Raw genomic sequence first — 20,567 nt, forward strand, 5'->3', positions numbered from 1 at the left:
ACGCAGCTTCGGATTCAGCCAGTCTGAGGTGGGGCCGAGGTTCTGCATTTCTAGCAAATTCCCATATGTTTCAAGGCTTACAGGACACTGGCCTGGGAAGACTAAGGCAGTTCTGGGTGGGTATCCTCTTCTGCCTTCATTCAAAAAAGACATGAATGCTATTTGTTTAGAGTGAAGGTCTCCTAGAGGGAAAAGAGGATGTGCTTCCCTTTCTTATTCCATAGGTGTGAGGATACACTTCCAGGACAGACCTAATATGTCGTTTTGGCCTTTATATCTCCTGCATCCTAAACTCCCACCAGTGACTAGGTGATTGGTCATAGGGGAGGCATCACCAACAGCAACCACAGGCCCCTCCCACCCCCTCAAGATTCCCCTGCCAAGCATATGGGGGACAGAGCTCCAGAGACCCCACGCTGCTCGGTAGTGACAGCAAGGAGCAATCTTAACCTCCCAACAAGAGGTATCTTGATTTGATTTATACTGAATACTATAAAGCCTCATTGATTCAGGCTCTGGTAACCTGAAATGGGTGACAATTTGGATAGTTAATGTTTACTTGTCAAATCATTTCTTCATAAATAGAACACAGGTTGATAAATAGATCACAGGTTGTGATCATAAGGATTTAAAAAGATTTCAAGTAAACTTACATGACTTTAGAAACACCTATTTATATAATCATCCACTCTTTCTTTATGAATATTTCTGTAACTTCTTCATTTCCTAAAAAGCTCTCATAAACAATGCTACTGATCTACTTCCAGGACTATAAACAACAACAATAGTGACAGCAAATATTTATTGAGAGCTATAAATTTTTTTATACATTTGTAGTGCAAAGAATCAAAAACTTAAAAACAATTTTTAAAAATTACATTATTGGATTTGGTCAAAATGCATCCATTATAGGAAGGCCCCTGTACCCGTGTATAAAATGATGAGTCTTGAACTCTGCTGTGAAGTTCTATTGTTAGGATTGAGAAGAGATTAGAAATAGAAGGACACCTTCCCTCAGGGGACACTCATGCATTTGGAGAGCATCTAGAAAGACACTGTGGGGAAAGGAAAAACTATTTGCTTATACAGAAGGCTACATTTTAGCTTAATTTGGGGCATATCATTTGGATTTCCTACCATCCCCCTATTTTCACTAAATATAGTTTAAAAACTGTATTTGAAAAGCAGAAACAAAATGGGAATTTCAAAGCCATGTCTACCTAATTGCCAATCTGCTTTTCCCCACAAAGGCATTTTTGTGATACTCCATCATACAAATCTTCAGAATATTTGTAACAAATCTTTGTGAAACAATTTAATGTTCTGAGATTACCATCACAATTGGTTTACCTGTTTATATGTCCAGGTGGACACGTTAAACTAAAATAAATTAATCCTTGGGTTTTTCGAGTGGATTAATGAAACACTGAAATATATTTAAGTGACATCATTCTGGTAAACTACTAAGGTATTTTAACTTTTAATATAACTGTATTGACTTAAACAGTCGAAGAATCTTCTCTTTCCTTTCAGATCTATCATTTTCTATAGATGACTTTTCCTTTAGCTATAACATATTCAATTAATTCGTGATAGCCTCCGAACTGGTAAATCAAATGCTCCCATCTGGAAAGAAATCAAACATCACTTTAATGCATACAAGTCAAAATTATCTTTGCTAATAAATGTTAATTTAAAAATACATTCTCTAAAAATTTCTTTACACCTAGTCATCGATATTTGGGCTTTTTAAAAAATGGTGGATTACTGGGCCGGCCCGGTGGCTTAGCGGTTAAGTGCTCGCGCTCCGCTGCTGGCAGCCCGGGTTCGGATCCCTGGCGCGCACCGACGCACCGCTTCTCCGGCCATGCTGAGGCCACGTCCCACATACAGCAACTAGAAGGATGTGCAACTATGACATACAACTATCTACTGGGGCCTTGGGGGGGTGGTGGAAAGGAGGATTGGCAATAGATGTTAGCTCAGAGCCGGTCTTCCTCAGCAAAAAAAGAGGAGGATTAGCACGATGTTAGCTCAGGGCTGATCTCCCTCACAAAAAAAAAAAAAAAAAGGGAAAAAATGGTGGATTACTATGATAAATCAAATATTGTTTAATGATATTTAAGTATCTGATCTTAAAATATTTGATTTAATTAACTAATGCACAAATGGTAACATCAGCGTTATTTTCAATAGAGAGAGTGGTTTATGGAGAGTAGAATCATAGAGCCACTCTCGTCTGTTGAACATGAGGTCCAAGGGCTGTGATAAACTCACTAGAGTTAAGGAGCCATAAGATTTACAACTTTAAGATTTAGAACAATAAGACTCCAGTCACACTGGAGGCCCAGGTGGCCGTAGACTGGGAGAGTAATATGAAACCAGGGGCAGGAAAACTGAAGCAAGGCTTTTGGGATCCAGTAGGAATGAGAAGGCAGAGAGGTAATGAATCAGACCCAGGCTGACAAGCCCTAGTTGGGACACGCGTGACCCAGCGCAAGCACAAGGTCAGAAGCCAAGCAGAAAAACAAAAACACAGGCCAGAGGGCACAAGAGTCCAAAGTCCAGGTAAACAGAGCAGAAACCTGGAGATCTATGAAAGACGCAAGGCGGATGAAGAGACTGGAGAGCCTAGTGTACTCTGTGGTGTAGGACCTGTAGGGAGACCTTCTGGTTAGAAAAGGGTGATGACAGAGGAGACTGGGTAGCTTCTGAGCCTACACAGAGCCTGACACTTAAGTCTACATATTATAACGGAATAAAATAAAATAGCTCAGTTGGCAGAACACTCACCTGGATGCATTGATGATAATGAGATCTCCCTGTTTGCCAACTTCCAAAGATCCATGTGTGTGAGATTTTCCCAGTGCATAAGCTGCATTGATGGTGGCAGCGGCCAAGGCCTCCGACATAGACATTCTCATGTTTACACAGGCCAGATGCATGACCATTGGCTAAGGCGGGAAGAGAAAATCGTTGGAGGAACGTAACAAAATGGCAACTGCTACCTAGGACATTTCTCAACACAGCACAACAAATGGTGGTAGTTAAATGTGTAGGTGGAACTGCTATGAGGAAATTTAAATTTACATGTAAAGATTCTTATGCTTTAGAAAAGATTCCCTTATTGTAGACATTACCCCCCCATGTATATTTAATATTTATTTACAACTTTTCAAGACCACTTACTGTGTAATATGAAGCTCATCCCCATGTTTACTTACTAAATCTTCTTTGAGTTTATGCTATTCTCCGAGAGGGAAAATAGGTTATTGTAAAACCACGATGCCCAAGGCTGAATCAAAAAATAATGTAAATAGAACCTTTTCCTCTCTCCATGGCTAGAGGCGTTCATGTGGCGCAGAAATATTCAATTACACTGCTGTCTACACTTTTTTCTTGTTTCACAGGAAAATATTTTTAGATCTTTGATACATTTTAACAGTTACTGACGTATTTTTAAATTATTTATATGCTAGGTAGAAGTTTGACACTCTGCTCAGAAAGGTACATTAAAAATAATTACCATCGAAAAGCAATAGGCATTAGGGTTGAAATCGCTGCCCAGAGCAACTATCACTCCTTCATCTAACATCTTCCTGGCTCGAGGTTGCTTCAGCCTAAGGGGAAGAAAAAAAGAATAGATGTTTAGAATGGAAGCCAACTTAGATTGTCCAACCCCTTCATGCTCTGGAAGAAGAAACAGAAACTCAAGGCTAAATGATTAGTGGAGGAGCCAGGCGGAACCTCAGGACTCCTGATTTTTATCATTCTGCTTGTGAAATTACTTGGCTATGACTAACTTCTTTAATTTGGGATTGTTTATGTCAGCAATCTTTATATATATTCAGAGATGCTTGCTAATGTTGATGCAAATAACCCATAATCAACCTATAAATCAAAATTAGGGTGAGTGTATTATGAGCCAACTTTTGATGACCATATAGCCTGGGGCCTTCCTTCCCCAAGGAAGGAGGGACACCAAAGAAGTGGGGTGTACAGAGCGGTTATATACTGTCAAAGAGCATGTATCACATATGACTGTAATGTCACAATGACAATAGTCACAAGATTGCCCTATCAGCATAGCTATTGACAGATACAGTGGGTAGCAGTGTTGCTGTCTCAAGGGGCGTGGCAGGTAGCAGGTTGGTTGTTTCAAGTTGGGTAGTCACAGGATGAGCGCAGCAATCAAATCCTAGCCTAAGGAGAAATGCTTATCCTTAAGGAAATGCCAACGTGGGGGAAGTTGCATCCTTATCTTAAGGGCATTTATTCTTCTCTTTGGGACATGTTAATTGCTTAAAACAGATACACAATGCATGTTCAAAGGCGACAGTCCCTTTCGGAAAAACAAACTCAGGCCTAATTAGTTTTACACCAAATGGTTTCCTCATATGCTCCAATATATTCTATTGCTTGCCATTTATTCATCACTAAGGAAGAAAAATATAACTTAAAATTGTTTTCAAATGTAACAAACTTTTTTTGACTCCCAAATATAAACAAACAAGGTTAAAATAACGCTATTTTTATTAACTTCCATTTTGCAATTTTTTATTTATATCTCTCCCCCTTCTTTTTGGGGGGGGTGGGGGAGAGGCGTCTCAAACATTTTTGTAGGCCATTTAAAATCTTGAAGGCCCAAGAATCTAATATGTAAAATGTTAGCGCTTCTTCCTGCATTGGGCATCTCCCTGACCTCCTTGGCAAAATACTATTTATTCTTTAGGACATGACTCAAAAGTTATGTAAAAGATAAACAAAGCCAGACACTTGTTGAAGGGGTGAGGACAGATTTTATTCAGTAACAACTATTGCAACAGGGAAAAGAGTCCAGTGCGAACTGAACTAATCGCTGATTTGTGCAGCAGTCACTGGGTGTTTTAAAGGGATGAGGGAGTGGGGGGGGGTGGAGAAGAGGGGGTTTGAGCAGAGTCAGGGAAATGGAAATTTTCAAAAAGCAGGATGGAGTTGGTCAATGTGATCTGGGTTTGTTAACTGGCGTTTATCTGGAGGAGAAACAACCTATCTCTGTGACAAGAGGCAGTGGTGTAAGTTAGCACAGAGTGCCCCCCAAGCTGGGAACAAGAGACAGAGTTATCTCCTTGAACGGGTGCCTTTCAAAGACATGGCTCTCAGGCCCTTGAGAAGACGGTTCTGAGTAGAGGAGATTTACATCTCAAAGGAGCAGAGAAGGGATTTATAATTACAAGCTTTTTAAAGTAACTGCTCTAAAAGGAAGTTCATGGGCCGGCCCTGTGGCTTAGCGGTTAAGTGTGGCACTCTGCTGCTGGCGGCCCGGGTTCGGATCCCGGGCGCTCACTGATGCACCGCTTCTCCGGCCACGCTGAGGCCGCGTCCCACATACAGCAGCTAGAAGGATGTGCAGCTATGACATACAACTATCTACTGGGGCTTTGGGGGAAAAATAAATAAAATAAAATTATAAAAAAATAAAAATAAAATAAAAATAAAAGGAAGTTCAGGGGCCTACCCACCTATCACCAGGTTTTACTGGAACCAACAGTAAATTCTCCCAGCAGGTTGAGATTGCTCAAACACGCACTTTAAGAGGGGGTCTAGGGTCATCCTAGGGATGCAGTCTTGAGCTGTTAGAAACTATGCTAGTGTTTGTTCAAGTCTCGTGTGTTGGGGGAAAGGAGGTGGATGAAATCATTTGTGGTAAGAGTGTGCAGGTTTTATAGACCAAGACTGAGGCCAAGTCGAGAGGGGGCTCAGAGGAGCTTGAGAAGAGTTTGGTAAAGGAGAGACCTCCTCAGGGGAGTCTTCCCAATCATCCCTGTTGGCCCCCACTTCCTCTGGCTCCCACAGCACACCACACTCCTCCATTTTAGCCCCAGTTCCACTAGATTGCTGTTGTTCCATGACAACGACAGTGGACTGGTACTCAGCCATTATGGACCTGTCCTGCCCAGGGGTTGTTAAATATATCTACTGAGGGTAACCTTGCCCCCTCCTTTAAGACCCTACTCCATCTCTGGCCCTACATTCAATTTGATTGGTCGGTGCCCTTGCTCAGCCAGTTGTAAAGTATTTAGACAACTGAGCCTGCCCGTACAGCTGAAAAGTCCAGCAAAGGCTAAGGATCATGGAAAAGATTATTTCTTTTTCTTTTTTTTTTTTGTGAGGAAGATCAGCCCTGAGCTAACATCCATGCTAATCCTCCTCTTTTTGCTGAGGAAGACCCGCTCTGAGCTAACATCTATTGCCAATCCTCCTCCTTTTTTTTTTTTCCCCAAAGCCCCAGTAGATAGTTGTATGTCATAGCTGCACAGCCTTCTAGTTGCTGTACGTGGGACGTGGCCTCAGCATAGCCGGAGAAGCGGTGCGTCGGTGCGCACCCGGGATCCGAACCCGGGCCGCCAGCAGCAGAGCGCGTGCACTTAACTGCTAAGCCACGGGGCTGGCCCCTATTTCTTTTTATTATAATTTGTGCCAGGACCTAGACCTCTTTCTGGCTACTTAATATTTTTGCTTGAATGAATGAATGATACTGTTATAGTCCAGGGGCATACTGAATATGGCAAAGAGTAGAATAACTTTATAGCTGTGCTTAAAGTAGTTAGGTTCTATTTATGTTTTATACAAAGTCTACTGAAGTCTGGCATTCGAGGCCCTCACAAACAGAGCCCAACCTTCTTTCTGGGCCTCTTTCTCATCCCTGCCCTACCCAACACTGCACTCCAAACTCTGGGGTTTTCTGGTTGCACATTTCTGACTTTGCCATTCTCCATGCCTAGAATATCCACCCCTCCCTGAAATGCATTCCTACTACCAGACCCAGCTCCCAACTCACCTACCCATGCTCACTTCCCTGGTCACTCAGCCAGCAGTGACAGCCCTTTTCAGAACTTCGATAGGTCCTACTGTCTATTCATTTATTGTGTTTCATCTGCTCAGGCTGCAGGTTCCATGAAGGACTGTGCGTGTCTTATTCACCATTGTATCTCCAGAACCAGCACAGTGCCTGGCATTACGAGCTGCTCAGTGAAGATCTGTTGAAGGAATTCTTTAATTTTTTATTCTTATGTTTTCGTTGCACTCATGTTCTATTTCCTCCCCCCAAAATACAGGGACTTCTTTGTAGCCTCAATGAAAAGAGTATGGTACCTTACATATGGTGCTCAAGAAAACTTGGCCAGTCATTAACTCAGCCAGTCATTTTAAAACCATCCTATCAGTGAGAACTGTGTGCCAGGCACTAAAACCTCAGAGTCATCCTTGACTCCTCTTTTTCTCTCACAGTCTTCATCTAATCCATCAGAAAATCTTGTTGGCTCCACCTTAAAACTATATCCAGAATCCTCCTAATTTTTATACCCTCCTGCTACCACCTTGGACCCAAGTCACCATCATTTCTTGCCAGGATATTTGTAAGACCATCCTAGTTGGTTTCCCTGCTTCTACCCTCACCCCTCCTAAAATCTATTCTCTATGTTGCACCCAGAGGGATCTTTTAGAAAAATAAGTTAGATCATGTCGTTGTGCTTTTAAAAACGCTCAGTGGCTTCCCACGGACTTCCTGTCTGCACCATGGACTCAGCCCTACAAAATCTGTGCCTCCTTGCTCATGCTCTCTGGCCTCACTCTTGTTCCTCAAACACACCCAGTGCGTTTCCACCGTTGCACTCACCGTCCGTCTGTCCAGAACACTCTTCTAGAGAGCCTCATTCCTCCCCCTAGATATGGCTTGCTCCCTCACTTCCTCTAGGTCTCTGCTCAAATGTCCCCCCATTGGAAAGGTTTTCCCTGACCACCCTAAAAACATGGCACCCTCCCCCTAAACTCTCTCTATCCTCTTGCCTCACTTTGATTTTTTTCATGGCACTAAGCATCCTCCGACATTTTATATGTTCATTTGTCGGTTTGCACTTTGTCTGTCTCTCCCCATTAGAATGCAAGCTCCTTGAGGACAAGACTGTTTTATTGGTGGCTGGATGTCTAGTACCTATATCAGTGTCTGACAAATAGCGGGCCCTCAATATACATGTTGAATACATGAATTAATAAATTATTTAGGGTGCAGAGATGATTCTTGCCCTTGAGACATTCCCAGTCCATGACTAACAGTTTGCAGGACCACTTAAAATGACGTTTCTCAACAAGGACAATGTATGAAAGGAGGTGGGTGAAGCAGCGATACAGAGTGAGGAAAGGGTAGAGCTTAAAATTTCCCTGCAGGTCGCTCTCATGGCCTCCCCTCCTCTTCCAGAACTACTTAAGGAGGTGAAAAAAAAAAAATGAGGCTGTAAAAGTATTAAGGGAGCGCCAGAAAAACTAAAGTGAATGTTTCCTGAAGAAATTTAAATATTACACACAAAGATGCATAAAATAATGACTAAAGGAAGCCCCCAACTGGCATAAGGCAATGGTTATTCTGGAAAAGAGAGTCAAGAGAGCTCAGGGTACAGCAGGGGCCCTGCAGGTTCCTCCTGATGGAGAGATCAGAAAAATACAGGAACAGAGAAGCCAGAGAGGAGAGTGTGGCCCTCTCGTTGATTGCCCCTGTTGTCTAAACAGGATGCTAAACCCATCTTGTGGTGACAGCAGATGGCAGCCGCCACTGGCATAGGGACAAAGTTTAGACTTTTCATGCTGAACCGCCCTTCAGTACTGCAAGTCCCAGATTTTTTGCTCCATTTTAAGAGATTCAAGATGAGTTAAAGAAATCTTTTTTTGTAAAAACTTACTTCTCAGGTGGTAGAAAATTAACCAGGTTAGGTATTGATTGATGATTTATATTGATGACTACTGAGATTTGCAAGAAAATCAGTTGGTCATACTGAGAATAGTTATTGATTGATATTTTCTGGGTGTAATCTACATTACGTTTACTCTTTAAGAGAATAGTAACCATAAGAGAAATGGATAATATTATACATGTGTCTGTACAAAATTATGATCAATTTGAGGAAAGAACTGCAATATTCCTTTCTTCTCGCTTATAAAAGTTACCCAAAGCCTGGCTTTTTAATCCCTAAGGCAGAGTTTCCCAACCTCGGCACAATTCATATCTTGGGCTGGACGATTTGTTGTAGGGGATTGCTCTGTGCACTGTGGGATGTTTAGCAGCACCCCTGGCCTCCACCCACTAGATGCTAGTAGCACCCCCTAGTTGTGACAACCAAAATTGTCTCCAGACATTGTCAAGTGTCCCCTGAGGGGCAAATTGGCCCCAAGGTTGAGAACCACTGTCCTAAGGCCATAACTGCAGAATCACCTCCCTGAAAACCATGTGTCCCAACCACACAAAAAGCACCTAGTTCTAAGAGAAAATAAACTGCCTCTGGAATGCTCGTCTTCTTGACCACAAACTCAGTGGCTGTCGCAGAAGTAATACAATGGAAAGAGTCAGAAAGCCTCAGGTCTCACATGGGGTAGAACTGCAGCAGCAGCAGTTATAAAAGACGGACTACGTGTAGCCAACCCATCGAGGGCGTACAGCAAAATTCCTGGGGAGACTTCACAAAATCTACTGAGACATCTCCTCTTTCCTCCCACCCCCAGATTTATGAGAATTATGGTACCCACTTGCATCCTCTTAGAAAACAGCTCATTCACATTCTGAATACTGCTAAATATCCCTAACATCTTAGGCATGTTTTTTAAAGTATAAAGCCTATTTCATGATTTTCTAATTATAAAAGTAATGCATGTTGATTTTTTTTAATTGGGAAATTCCAAAAGTGAGGAAAAAAGAAAAAGAAAGCCCTGCCCTCCCCAATAATCCCACCACTCCAAGGCAATTTGGGTCTAAGCTCCTTCCTCAGGGTAATTCATTTATGAACATCATTCCAGAACGGGCATCTTCTGTGAGCTAACTTTTCTTGATCTGCGTTTTTAAGGGATTTGTAAGAGCAATGAAATAATATTTAGGCATCTTGGAAGTCTGTGTCTTCACAGCTTGTACTTGCAGCTCTCGTGCGGGAGTGAGAAATGACCTCACCTCAGCATGTAGGCCGTGGTGGGCAGGAGGACAGCAGAGCACCTGGCCGTTGCCATGGCAGCGATGCCTTCATCACTCACTTCTTCCAGGTGACTGATTGCCTGGGCTCCCAGTTCAGCCCCGAGCTAGGCAGAATTGGCAGAAAGAGAAAGGTTTCACCATCACCAATGACAAATCAATCAAGTGTCATAAAATTGTTTTTCCTACAAAAATAAACAGCACTCTATTATTAAGATTTCTTGCCAACTACCTCTCACAAGCACAAGCCCCAAAATGGGTCAAGAGTTTGTGATGGACATTCAGTTGAACACTAGCTAGTGTGCTACTTCAAGAACTTAAACACAAATGCTTACTGATATTCTTCAGACATTTGCTAAAAAAGAAAATTTTATGAATCTTATGGATCAGAATAAAACATTGAGTAATACTGGTAATAAAACCTAATTATTATAGCATCTTAAAAACACAATAAAGAAAAGTATCTTGGAATGCCGTTGTCCTTAGTGAAAACAGATCAGTTAAGAAAAAAAACTTTAAAATGTGGACTCATATATATAATTGGAGAATATCTACTTGAGGTTGATTTCTCTCCAGATGAAAAGTTTGGGCCAGATTGTTAGAAGAAAACCAAGAGGAGGTAATGCTATGCCAATAATGGAAACATGCATTAAAGTTCATTTCTTCTCAGCTTGACAAATTTTCACACACACACCAAGTGCCCCAGGCTGAAAGGTGATATGTTAAACATTCCAAGGAAAGGAAAGTAGACTAATATTTGACCTGACACAGTGGCCCAGGGAGGCTGCAATGCCCCCATCAGGACAGGAAAGAGTTGGCCCCTCATCAGCTGCTTGCTCAGGTCTAAGAGCATTTTGGACTGGCGCTCTGGGGAGTCCGATGCTCCACAGGACAGACTACGCTCCCCAGGGAGAGTTTCCTTCTAACCTTGGAATCACCCTCACTTTTCCAGACTTGATTTGCTCATCCTGCGTATTGACCTCTGTTGATTTAATTCACCAGTCACTCTCTATGAACAAAAGTATCTTGTTGACCACCCAGTTCACATTCATTCAACAAACATTCAACAAATATTTACTCAGTAATGACCATCTGTACATGAGGCACTGTGGTAACCTCCAGGGGTAGGGCTGTGTAAAACATGGGTACCGTCCTCAGTGTGTTTATAGCCCAGTAGGGATCGCAGAGGCATTTTTAACACAGAGGGATAAGTACAGGGAGGAGCTATGACCCGGTCCTGTGGAGGTTTGGGAAGAATCCCAGAGGAGCGGTAGCTAAGATGACACATGGAAGAGAATTAGAGTTGGCCAGACAAAGGGGAGTGTTCAGATTAGAGAAGTAGCATGCACCGAGGCATGGGGTACTAGCTGTACTAAAAATAGTTTATTGTGGCTGGTTCATGGTAAAGAGGGTGGTGGAGGTAAAAAGGGGGAAAAGAGAGAGAGAGGAAGACAGAGAGGTAAGCAAGGGCTGGATCCTGGTAAGCCTACCTGTATGGAATTTGGAATTTGTCCTACCAGCAATGGTAAGCCTTTAAGCAATGAAGAGAAGATAAGATGCACTGAGGGAATGGATTAAAGGAACAGATTAAAGTGGAGACAAGCTGGGAGGCAAAGAGAAGAGTTGTTGCAGGAATCCAGGTGAGAGCTGATGGTGGTTTGAACGAGGCTGTGGGGTGAAGAGAAGTGGAGCTAGAGATATTTAGGAGAACTGGGAGGTCTTGCTGGTTGGTTGAAACGTGATACATTGGGGAAAGGAGGAGTCAAAATGATGTCCAGGTTTTTGACTTAGGCAACAGATAGATAATGGTGCCATTCACTCGGGCAGGAAACACAGGGCAAGATTTAGAAGTGATATTAAGAGATCACATGGGACATGTTGTGGTTGAGACACATATGTAGTATCGACATCTGTATTTATGCCCCAAGGGCAGTTGTTCATTTAGCTCCAGGGCTTAGAAGAGAGAAATCTAGGCTCATGCCTGCAGGAATTTTGTGCGTCTTATTCACTGCTGAATTCTCAGTGCCTAGAACATTGCCTGGCAAACAGTAGACACTCAAATACTAGTTGGAAGCATGAATAAATGAATCTGGGAAAGACATATAGATTTGAAAATCATCCTGTGTCTATTAATGGTGTACACCACTAAAATTCATCTGGATACTGCCACAGAAAGACCCTAGAAGCCATACTGAAATTAACAGACTCTGCTAGTATGGCTTTGTGTGCCAACCAAAATAGGTTGTGAACTTAGTAAATGAGATCACAAAGGTATTTCTTTTTCTACTAATATCACTAGCAGATAATAAAAGTAAATGATCAGCAAAAAAGTAAATTTCTAACAGAGGTCAGAGATTCCAAGGCTCAACCAGACCAATGTGCACATTGTTCAAAGAAGGCTACTCCTTCCTACCTTTGAACAAACTAGTTAGGTTTTCCATAGCATTAGTGTTGACAAAGAAAAAGCAGGGGCCAACCATACCTCAGCAGCCTTCATCGGGTGGAGTTCATCTCCATGGAAGTTAATCTGTAACCCTGTATCTTTCCCACTTTGAAGAATCCTTCTGGTGGAATCAAGATCAAAGACGCCCTTCTCACAGAACACATCTATATTGTCCACGTGTATTTCCCCATTTCTGCCAAGTTCCTTCAGCTTTGGGAGGTGGTTATTGATGATGTCATCAGCAGCTTCTGTAGCAGTTTTTCCTCTAAGGGAAGAAAATAAGATTACCATGGGCAAATTTTTTTAAAAAAATTGGAGACAGGGTTTTTTGGCACTTGGAAAACCTGAGAAACTGTAGGTAAATGACCTCGAGCCTTAGAAACATAGAGAAAGAATCAGAGCTATAACTCAGGACACGTAACAATTGGGACATGCCTACATAGCAGAGTACTGACAAGACTTCTGTATGCACTGACCCTGTACACAGAGATTCAAATTGCTCATCCATTCTGGCTCACCTGTGTTGCCTTTGGGAATGTCACGAAGGCCACCTGAATGAAAAACTGAATCTTCTTGTCAAGGACACTTAGAGGGCACATTGGATGCTTTCCTGATAACCCAATTGCAGGCCCTTACCTGGGCCCCGGCTATCACTCTGCCTTTTTCTTCTTCCCCACTGTTTCTAGAAGCATCTGCCTAAGGCTTCCTGTCTCGTCATTTGGGGACATGGGCGAAGAAGATCGTAGGAGACCTGAAATGCTCTCTATGGTTCTGGGGTAGTTATATATTAGAAAAGGCTGGGCTTTTGAAGTCAGATAGACACAATGCCCTACCACTTGCTGGCTACATAATTTTAGACACATTATTTAGCCATCATTTGGCATACTCTGAGCCTCAGGCTTTATTATTGGGGATCAACATGAGACTCACTGGCAGATGGAGAACATTTCTGTAAAACTTCATCCCTGTATTTGGCACACAGAAGGCTCTCGTTCAGCAAAAACCATTTGGGTGGGTAGAGAGAGGTGGACTACGAGGAGACAGTCACTTACATATGTTGTTTCTAATTCTCAAGACCATCATATTGAATAGGGTGTTATTTCGCTGCTTTATAGATGAATAATTCATGTTCAAAAAAGTTAAGTGAGTCCCTCAAAATCACCCAGCTGGAAGTAGTTAAACTGGATTCAAACTCAGGTCTAGTATCGTTCCACAGCCTGAGATTTTTCTACCATGTCACACTGTCTTTCCTACTGAAAAAAACTATCATACGCTTTATACTCCATTTAAAAAAAATTGGTTTTCTACAGACAGGATATCCCAAAAATCTTAGTGCAGTTTTAAGCTTTAATAATTTCAGAAGTATAAATGCTAAAAACACACAACAAACATCAGTGAAATATTATGTTTCTTTTCTACTAATTAGTTTTGTAAATTTTTAACAAATTTTTTAATGTTAATTTTTTTAGTTTCTCTGAAGATGGTAAACAAAAAGTTAACATTAAAATTTTATTTGTCAAAGTTCACAAAACTAAATAAATGTAAAAATATATAAATTATTAAACTTTCAAATAATTTTTGAAAGCCTGTAGCATTTATATACCTAAGTCGTCAAAGCTTAAAACTGCCTCAGACTTTGGAGGAGCCCTGCAAATTGTCAAGTCCTGGATTTCTTTCAGACCTTTTAATTCTGGAACTGTGAGCCTTCAGGTCTAGAAATTCCAGGACAGATAAGATGCAGGTGCAGAAAGGGACAGACTTCTCTACAGTAAAGCCATATAGGAAAAACTTTAGGTAAAGAGGAAAGCTAAAAACATTTACAACAATAAAACAAAAATGTTTGCTGCTAAACGAGCAAACAGATGAACAAAAATGACAACCATTCTGAGTCATCTTGACTTCAAGATTTGATCGATCTCCTAGAGGGTGTTACTCTTAATCTCTACAGTGCTTTTATGCTGTCATGGAAACTATTTAAAGCAACATCTGTCATTTTAAAGGGTCAACAAGGGGGCATTTCTTGTTAATCAGAAGAGTTTTGAACATCTCTTCTTCCTTCATCACTAAGGGACTAGCAAATTGATGGGTCTGTTTGGGATCGCCTTCCTAAAACCATGTGTGAGACGACTGACATTAGAATGGGAACCTGTCCAAAGGCTTTTACTGGTCTCCCTGCAAGAACTAAACAGCTGATGCACCTCCACCCCCTGGAGAATACAGCCCCCACTTAGGCTCCGCATGACCCCTTCTTCATTTCCAATGCCCCGAGTTAAGCCCCGGTCTCATCGGCGGAGGTTACTTCGGCACTGAGTGAGCCCCGCAGTAAGTGGCCGAGATGCCGATGTCCAGCTCCCGCCGGGCGCGCTCAATCACGCGCAGCATCTTGAGCTCGGTCTCCAGGTTGAGGCCGTATCCGCTCTTGCACTCCACCAGCGTGGTCCCAGCCCTCATCATGCACTGCAGCCGCTGCTGGAAGGAGCTGAACAGCTCCTCCTCCGAGGCTTGGCGTGTGCGCTCCACCGTGAAGTTGATCCCTCCTCCAGCCTGGTGAATATCCATGTACGTGGCTCCTGCCAACTGAACACATGGCTCACCGTGAGGCCGGGCAAATGTGGGGAGGCTGCAGGCAGGTCTACAGAACCTGCGTGCAGAAATGATATTCAAAATGATTAATAATCAATATGCCATGGGCACCAACCAATCAGAAAGGATGCTGGGGCACACTGTCCTGGAAGCCCCTACTCTGCCAGGGTAGGGAGGGAAGGGTCCCAGGAAGGGACTGGGGTGGCAGAAATGGGAGATGTGGTGGGAACTTGGGGTCTCAGGGCAGTGGCAATTTACCAACCAGCACAGGAGTATTTCAGTATTTTTAACAACCCAGTCGGCCCCAGTGTGTACCAGCTAAGTTTCCGCCTATCCCTCAGCACCTATGAGAAAACAAAGCTTAGGCAATTCAGGAACCTCCCTGCAGTTATTCAGATCTCCACTGTGGAGACCCAGGGGGTTTCCATGTCTCAGTATTTGGCCACTAGATTTTGGGGCTTGACCTCTGTCACTCGAGCAAATAAAGAGGCTCTTTCTGACATCCCCCTGGGCTCCTCTTACTCTGGGCAGCAAGGAGTCTGGTGCAAACAAAGTACTCTCCCGATCAGAGTTTTCATCTGGGTTCTGCCATGGGGAGCTGGCGAACTCAGTCAACACCCCTCCCTTCTGTAGACCTCACCTTCTGCATCTATATAATGAAAGGATTGGACTGCAACTCTCTAAGATTGTTTTTTGGCTCTGAAATTCTGTGATTTAATAAAAAAAGTCGTAAAAACAGCTGTAGGTTGTTGAGGAAGGTACACACTATCTGAAGAAATTTTTTCTTTTCCTGAAATAATCCAATGTAGCTGTTAGGATGTACCTTATTTATTTTTTTTTTTTTAGTGAGGAAGATTAGCTCTGAGTTAACGTCCGTTGCCAATCCTCTTCTTTTTGCTGAGGAAGATCAGTCCTGGGCTAACATGCATGCCCATTCTCCTCTAGTTTATATGTGGGACGCCTGCCACAGCATGGCTTGATAAGCAGTGCATAGGTCCATGCCTGGGATTCGAACCCGCAAACCCCGGGCCATGAAGCAAAGTGCATAAACTTAACCACTACGCCACCGGGCTGGCCCCAGGGTGTACACTTCTTTTAAAAAAAAAACAATGTAAAGAAAAGATGTGGATAAACCTTAGATGCATGAAAGAAGCCAATCTGAAAAGGTTACATACTGTATGATTCTAATTATATGACTTCTGGAAAAGGCAAAATGGAGACAGTAAAAAGATCAGTGATTACCAGGGGCTGGGAGGAGAGAGGAATGAAAAAGCAAAGTACAGAGGATTTTCAGGGCAGTGAAACTACTCTGCCACTACAATGGTGGATACATGTCATTATACATTTGTCTAAATCCACAGAATGGACAGCACCGAGAGTGAACTCTAATATAAACTATGGACTCTGGGCAATAATAATATGTTAATATAGGTTCATCAATTGTAACAAATGTACCACTCTGGTAGGGGATGTTGATAATGGGGGAGGCTTGTGTCTGGGGGGGAGGGGTATATGGGAAATCTTTGTACTTTCCACTCAATTTACTGTGAACCTAAAACTGCTCTAAAAAATAAAATCTATTAAAAACAAACTATGAGAAAATGGCTCCAACCAGGAATTTCAGGGTTGACTATGGCTAATTAATGACTGACATAGACTACATTTTATGTTTCTTAATAAGTCTCATTTTTCTGGGAAAAATGAGAACAATACAACACATTTTATTTTTGTGATTGGTAATATATTTTTCCAAGTTAGACCCCAATGAACGGTGATTTTCAAACTGTTTCCTGGGGCATCTTCAAAGGCTCCCAGGGGTGGTGGGTTGGAATGGGAGAAGGGAGCAACTCAACTCAGCTCTGTTCTAAAAGCAGGATTCTGTGCTAAAAATTTTTGAAAACTATTATTCTTAAAATGATTGCTAGCCCTGTGCATAGTATAAAGATTTGGGACAGTTATAAACTAGTTAGTTTGGTTATAATTTATTTTCCATAGTCCAAGCCAATAAAAATATCCATTAAAAAGACATATGGACATATGATAAGATAGCCCATCAACTCTTTAGAAAAAGACTTGTCTATATTTGTCCTATATTTGATTTGCCACCATTTATTGCAGTTACCTTCATTGCAAACTCGTGAACTCTTTCCCCAGCCCATACTGGATGTGTGTGTGCATCCACCAAACCTGTAATCAATAAATCAAATCATTTTTAAAGTTGAGAAACAGAAAACCCTTAGATAGCAGGAGGACTATACCATATGGCTCTTAGGAAAGCATGATGGCAGTCAGCCATCTTGGAGGGGGTAGAAGAGAAAGAATTTGTCTGTATGTTTCACTCAACAGAGAGGAAACAAGAAGCCTCACTACATGGCTGGTCTAGAAAGTTCTTATGGAGGAGGGTAACTCAACATGATGAAAATATTCCTTAAAGAAATATAGCTCCCTTTGCCCAAGAAGTCCACGCTCACCAAGCAAGCTTTAAAATAGAGTTCAAATCTCTCAGTTGACTGAAACCAACAACTATATCACCAAGGAATAATCTGAGTGTGAAAACAGAATAACACAATCCCCCCACCTCAACCTTGAGAAGGAAAAATATGAAATCAGATCTTTCTTCAAGAAAGAAATATATTTTAAATAAAGAGAAACAACAAAGCAATCACTTGGAACTTCTGTTCATCCAGGCACAACTCAGTAAGCGTGTCTTTCAGAATATTTAAAATCCCTTATGGATTAAATGGCTCATTAGTGGATCTGACTGGACTAAAACCAAGAAATCCTCTTCAGATTGCTTTCTACTACGTTCTGCTCTTTCTCATAAGGCTTCACTCTGACTTTATCTCCTAACTCCCAAGAGCCAGAAGGTAGAAGCTGTCAGATATACACAGTACACATTTTAAAAATATAAATCCTAGCCTCTATGTTTGGATAGAACTCAAAATTTGTGAAACTTGTTTCAGATGATTACATGAAGCCATAAAACATAGATAATGTAAGAGACAATGGTTAATAAACTGATTTTGCTGTCAATCGCTAAAGATAGAAACAAACTTCAGTGAAATGTCTAGGCACGTTTTTCCCCTTTTCCATATGCAGTTGAGCTCTTTGTTTCACACTCTACATAAATTCAGAGTATATTCTGGTGTTAGAGACAGCAGCTTGCCCTGTTTGCCTCCCCTAGGAAATGGATTAATAAACTTCTTTCAACAGTTTTTGAACCTAAAGACAACATAGCTGGTTTTTCTTCACGGTGTGAGTGGGAAGACGCGGAGTGAATGAATGAGTCTGATTCCCAGCTTGCTCTGTACCTGTTTAGCAATCTTGGGTAAGATTCCTAACCTTCACTGTTCTAATCTGTAATATGTAGATAATGATACTTTCCTTACAGGGCAGTTAGAAGGATTCAACATAAAAATATGTTTGTAAAGCAGCTAGACATTCAATAGTAGAAATTCAATACATCGTAGCTATTATCATATTTTAATATTATTGTGAGACCTTGTTTAAAACAAGCCGCTACTCCTCCTCTTTACATTACTCAAACTGCTTTCAAAGTTTTACTGAAAAAGAGGTTAATACCAGGCAAGATGCATTTCCCAGAGCAGTCAATTCTTTCTTCAAACGTTTCTTCAGAAAACTGTTTTTGGATAGCATCAGCAGGACCGATGGCTTTTATAAACCCATCCCTGAAGAAAAATCAAGAAGTAATTACTAAAGTTTGGGAAAATGCTGTGAGAAATCTGACTAATGATTTAAAATATGTTATTGACGTCTTTTGGTGTCAGTCAACATTTATTGTATTTCCTTCTTGAACTGGTGTCTTTGGAAAAGTGATTCTAGCCACATACAAGGCAAAAAGGAAAATCCCGTATGGCAGATTACTACTTGTTCCCCAAGATCAACGTTCCCTTTCCCCACAGGGCTAGAATTCCAAATTGTAGCTTGACACGTGACTGCCCAGAATCAAGACCACATTTCCCAGTCTTCCCATCAGCCCAGTGTGGCCGTGTGACTAAGTTCTAGACAATAGTATTGCTTTTTCTTACTATTTCCTACTAGATGGAATGTAGACACCATAACGAGAGATGGAGCAGCCACCTTGGATGACGAGGTGACTGTGACAGAGACGGGGCTGTCCGCGCAGAGCAAGATGGTAGGGGCCTGGATCCTCGGGACTCCGTAGAACATGGCCATCAACCAGCCTGGATTCCTACCTCTGTGCAATTCTGTTAACTGATTTTAACAAATTTTTGGCAGTAACACTGGAAATATTTTTATCCTTTTGTTAGTTAAAAACAAATACACACAGTCTCTAAAAGCTGGGCTCTTACACAACCTTAAAAGCCTCAGATAACGGGTGAGACTGATTCGTCTTGCGCATTCTCGGCGCCATGTGGCTCTCCAATTCAAATCCCCATTCAACCCCCATTCGATCCCGTAGGGCCGCCCTCCCAAACTTTGGCCGTTCTTTTATTCACTTCTAGCGGAAAACTCTTAAGGTTAAATAAAAAGAACTGCAAATGTCCTCTTTTTCTGGTGGCTGAATCTTAATTTCCCATCACCTCAAACCATTACCATCTAAACGTTTTCCGTGGTTCTCAAGCTTTAATGTACAGACGAAGAGGGGTGGGAGAGATGCTTTGTAAAAATTCAGGGCTCAGAACTCCACCCACAGAGATGCGGATTCAAAAGATTTGGGGCTGGGGGGCTGCGGGGGGGGTTCAGCTTGAGCGCGTTTTTTCACGGAATGAAGACTCGAAGTAGTCAAACATGTCACCACAGGCAGGCCTGCCAGTGTCTCCGGGTGCGGGAAAGCTTTTACCCGGTTTCCCTCCACAGCGCACAAGTTAGAGCAAGAGGGCCAGGCCCGGCCTTGGCTGACGGTCCCCACAGCACGCGGCCCGGGGCGCGGGCAGCCCCGCCGCGCGCGGCCACTTACGTGCCCAGCACCAGGCTGGCGCCCTCCAGCACGGCCAGGCTGCGCAGCGCGTCCCGCGCCAGGAAGCGCTCGCCGCGGGCGCACACCAGCACGACCTGCCGCGCGTTCTCCAGCAGGAGGCGGTGGCCGCCCCCCATGTCGCTGCGCGCCGCGGCTCTCCGGCAGGCCACCGCGCTCGGGGCGCGGGCGGACGGCGGAGGAGGGCGCGAGGCCGCAGGCTGCGCCGCCCCGGCCCGGAGGGTGGAGCGGGGGCGGGCGCTCGCAGCCGCTGCCCTCCCAAACCTGGGAGGAACGCGCGCCTCCCCCAACCCTCGCAGCGACTGTAATGGTGCCGACCACGGGAGTCATGATTAGTAATAAACGCTATAGTGGAATCTCCTCCTTTTCGGTCGCCCTGTCACGTTCTGGGTAAATGTAGTAGAGATTATTGTTCCTGTTTTACAGATAAGAAAACTGAAGCCCGGTCACCGGGGAGCTTCGCCGATCACGTGGCCCGGCGGAAGGTCCCAGAGGGGCGAGGGCGCCCGGAGCGGGAGGGGGGGGGGGAACCTCTGTCCGGGAGCAGGTGCGGGAACCTGGGACAGAGCCCCGGGAGGGGGCCGAGTAGGGGA

General features: G+C 43.0%; 1 protein-coding gene across 1 annotated transcript; it reads right to left on the reverse strand.

Annotated features, from left to right (window-relative positions):
• Window positions 1-785: 785 nt before the first annotated feature.
• AMDHD1 (amidohydrolase domain containing 1) lies at window positions 786-20,129 on the reverse strand. Its single transcript, XM_058568616.1, has 9 exons — window positions 19,957-20,129; window positions 18,597-18,703; window positions 17,137-17,201; window positions 14,731-15,008; window positions 12,471-12,696; window positions 9,971-10,095; window positions 3,527-3,620; window positions 2,794-2,954; window positions 786-1,626 (listed from the first exon to the last, which is right to left on the reverse strand). Exons 1-9 carry the CDS (start codon window positions 20,091-20,093, stop codon window positions 1,539-1,541), a joined length of 1,281 nt encoding a protein of 426 aa, XP_058424599.1. The 5' UTR covers window positions 20,094-20,129; the 3' UTR covers window positions 786-1,538.
• Between the last annotated feature and the right edge of the window lie 438 nt (window positions 20,130-20,567).

This window comes from Diceros bicornis, chromosome 25, assembly GCF_020826845.1.
Source record: "Diceros bicornis minor isolate mBicDic1 chromosome 25, mDicBic1.mat.cur, whole genome shotgun sequence".
Taxonomy (NCBI): Eukaryota; Metazoa; Chordata; class Mammalia; order Perissodactyla; family Rhinocerotidae; genus Diceros; species Diceros bicornis.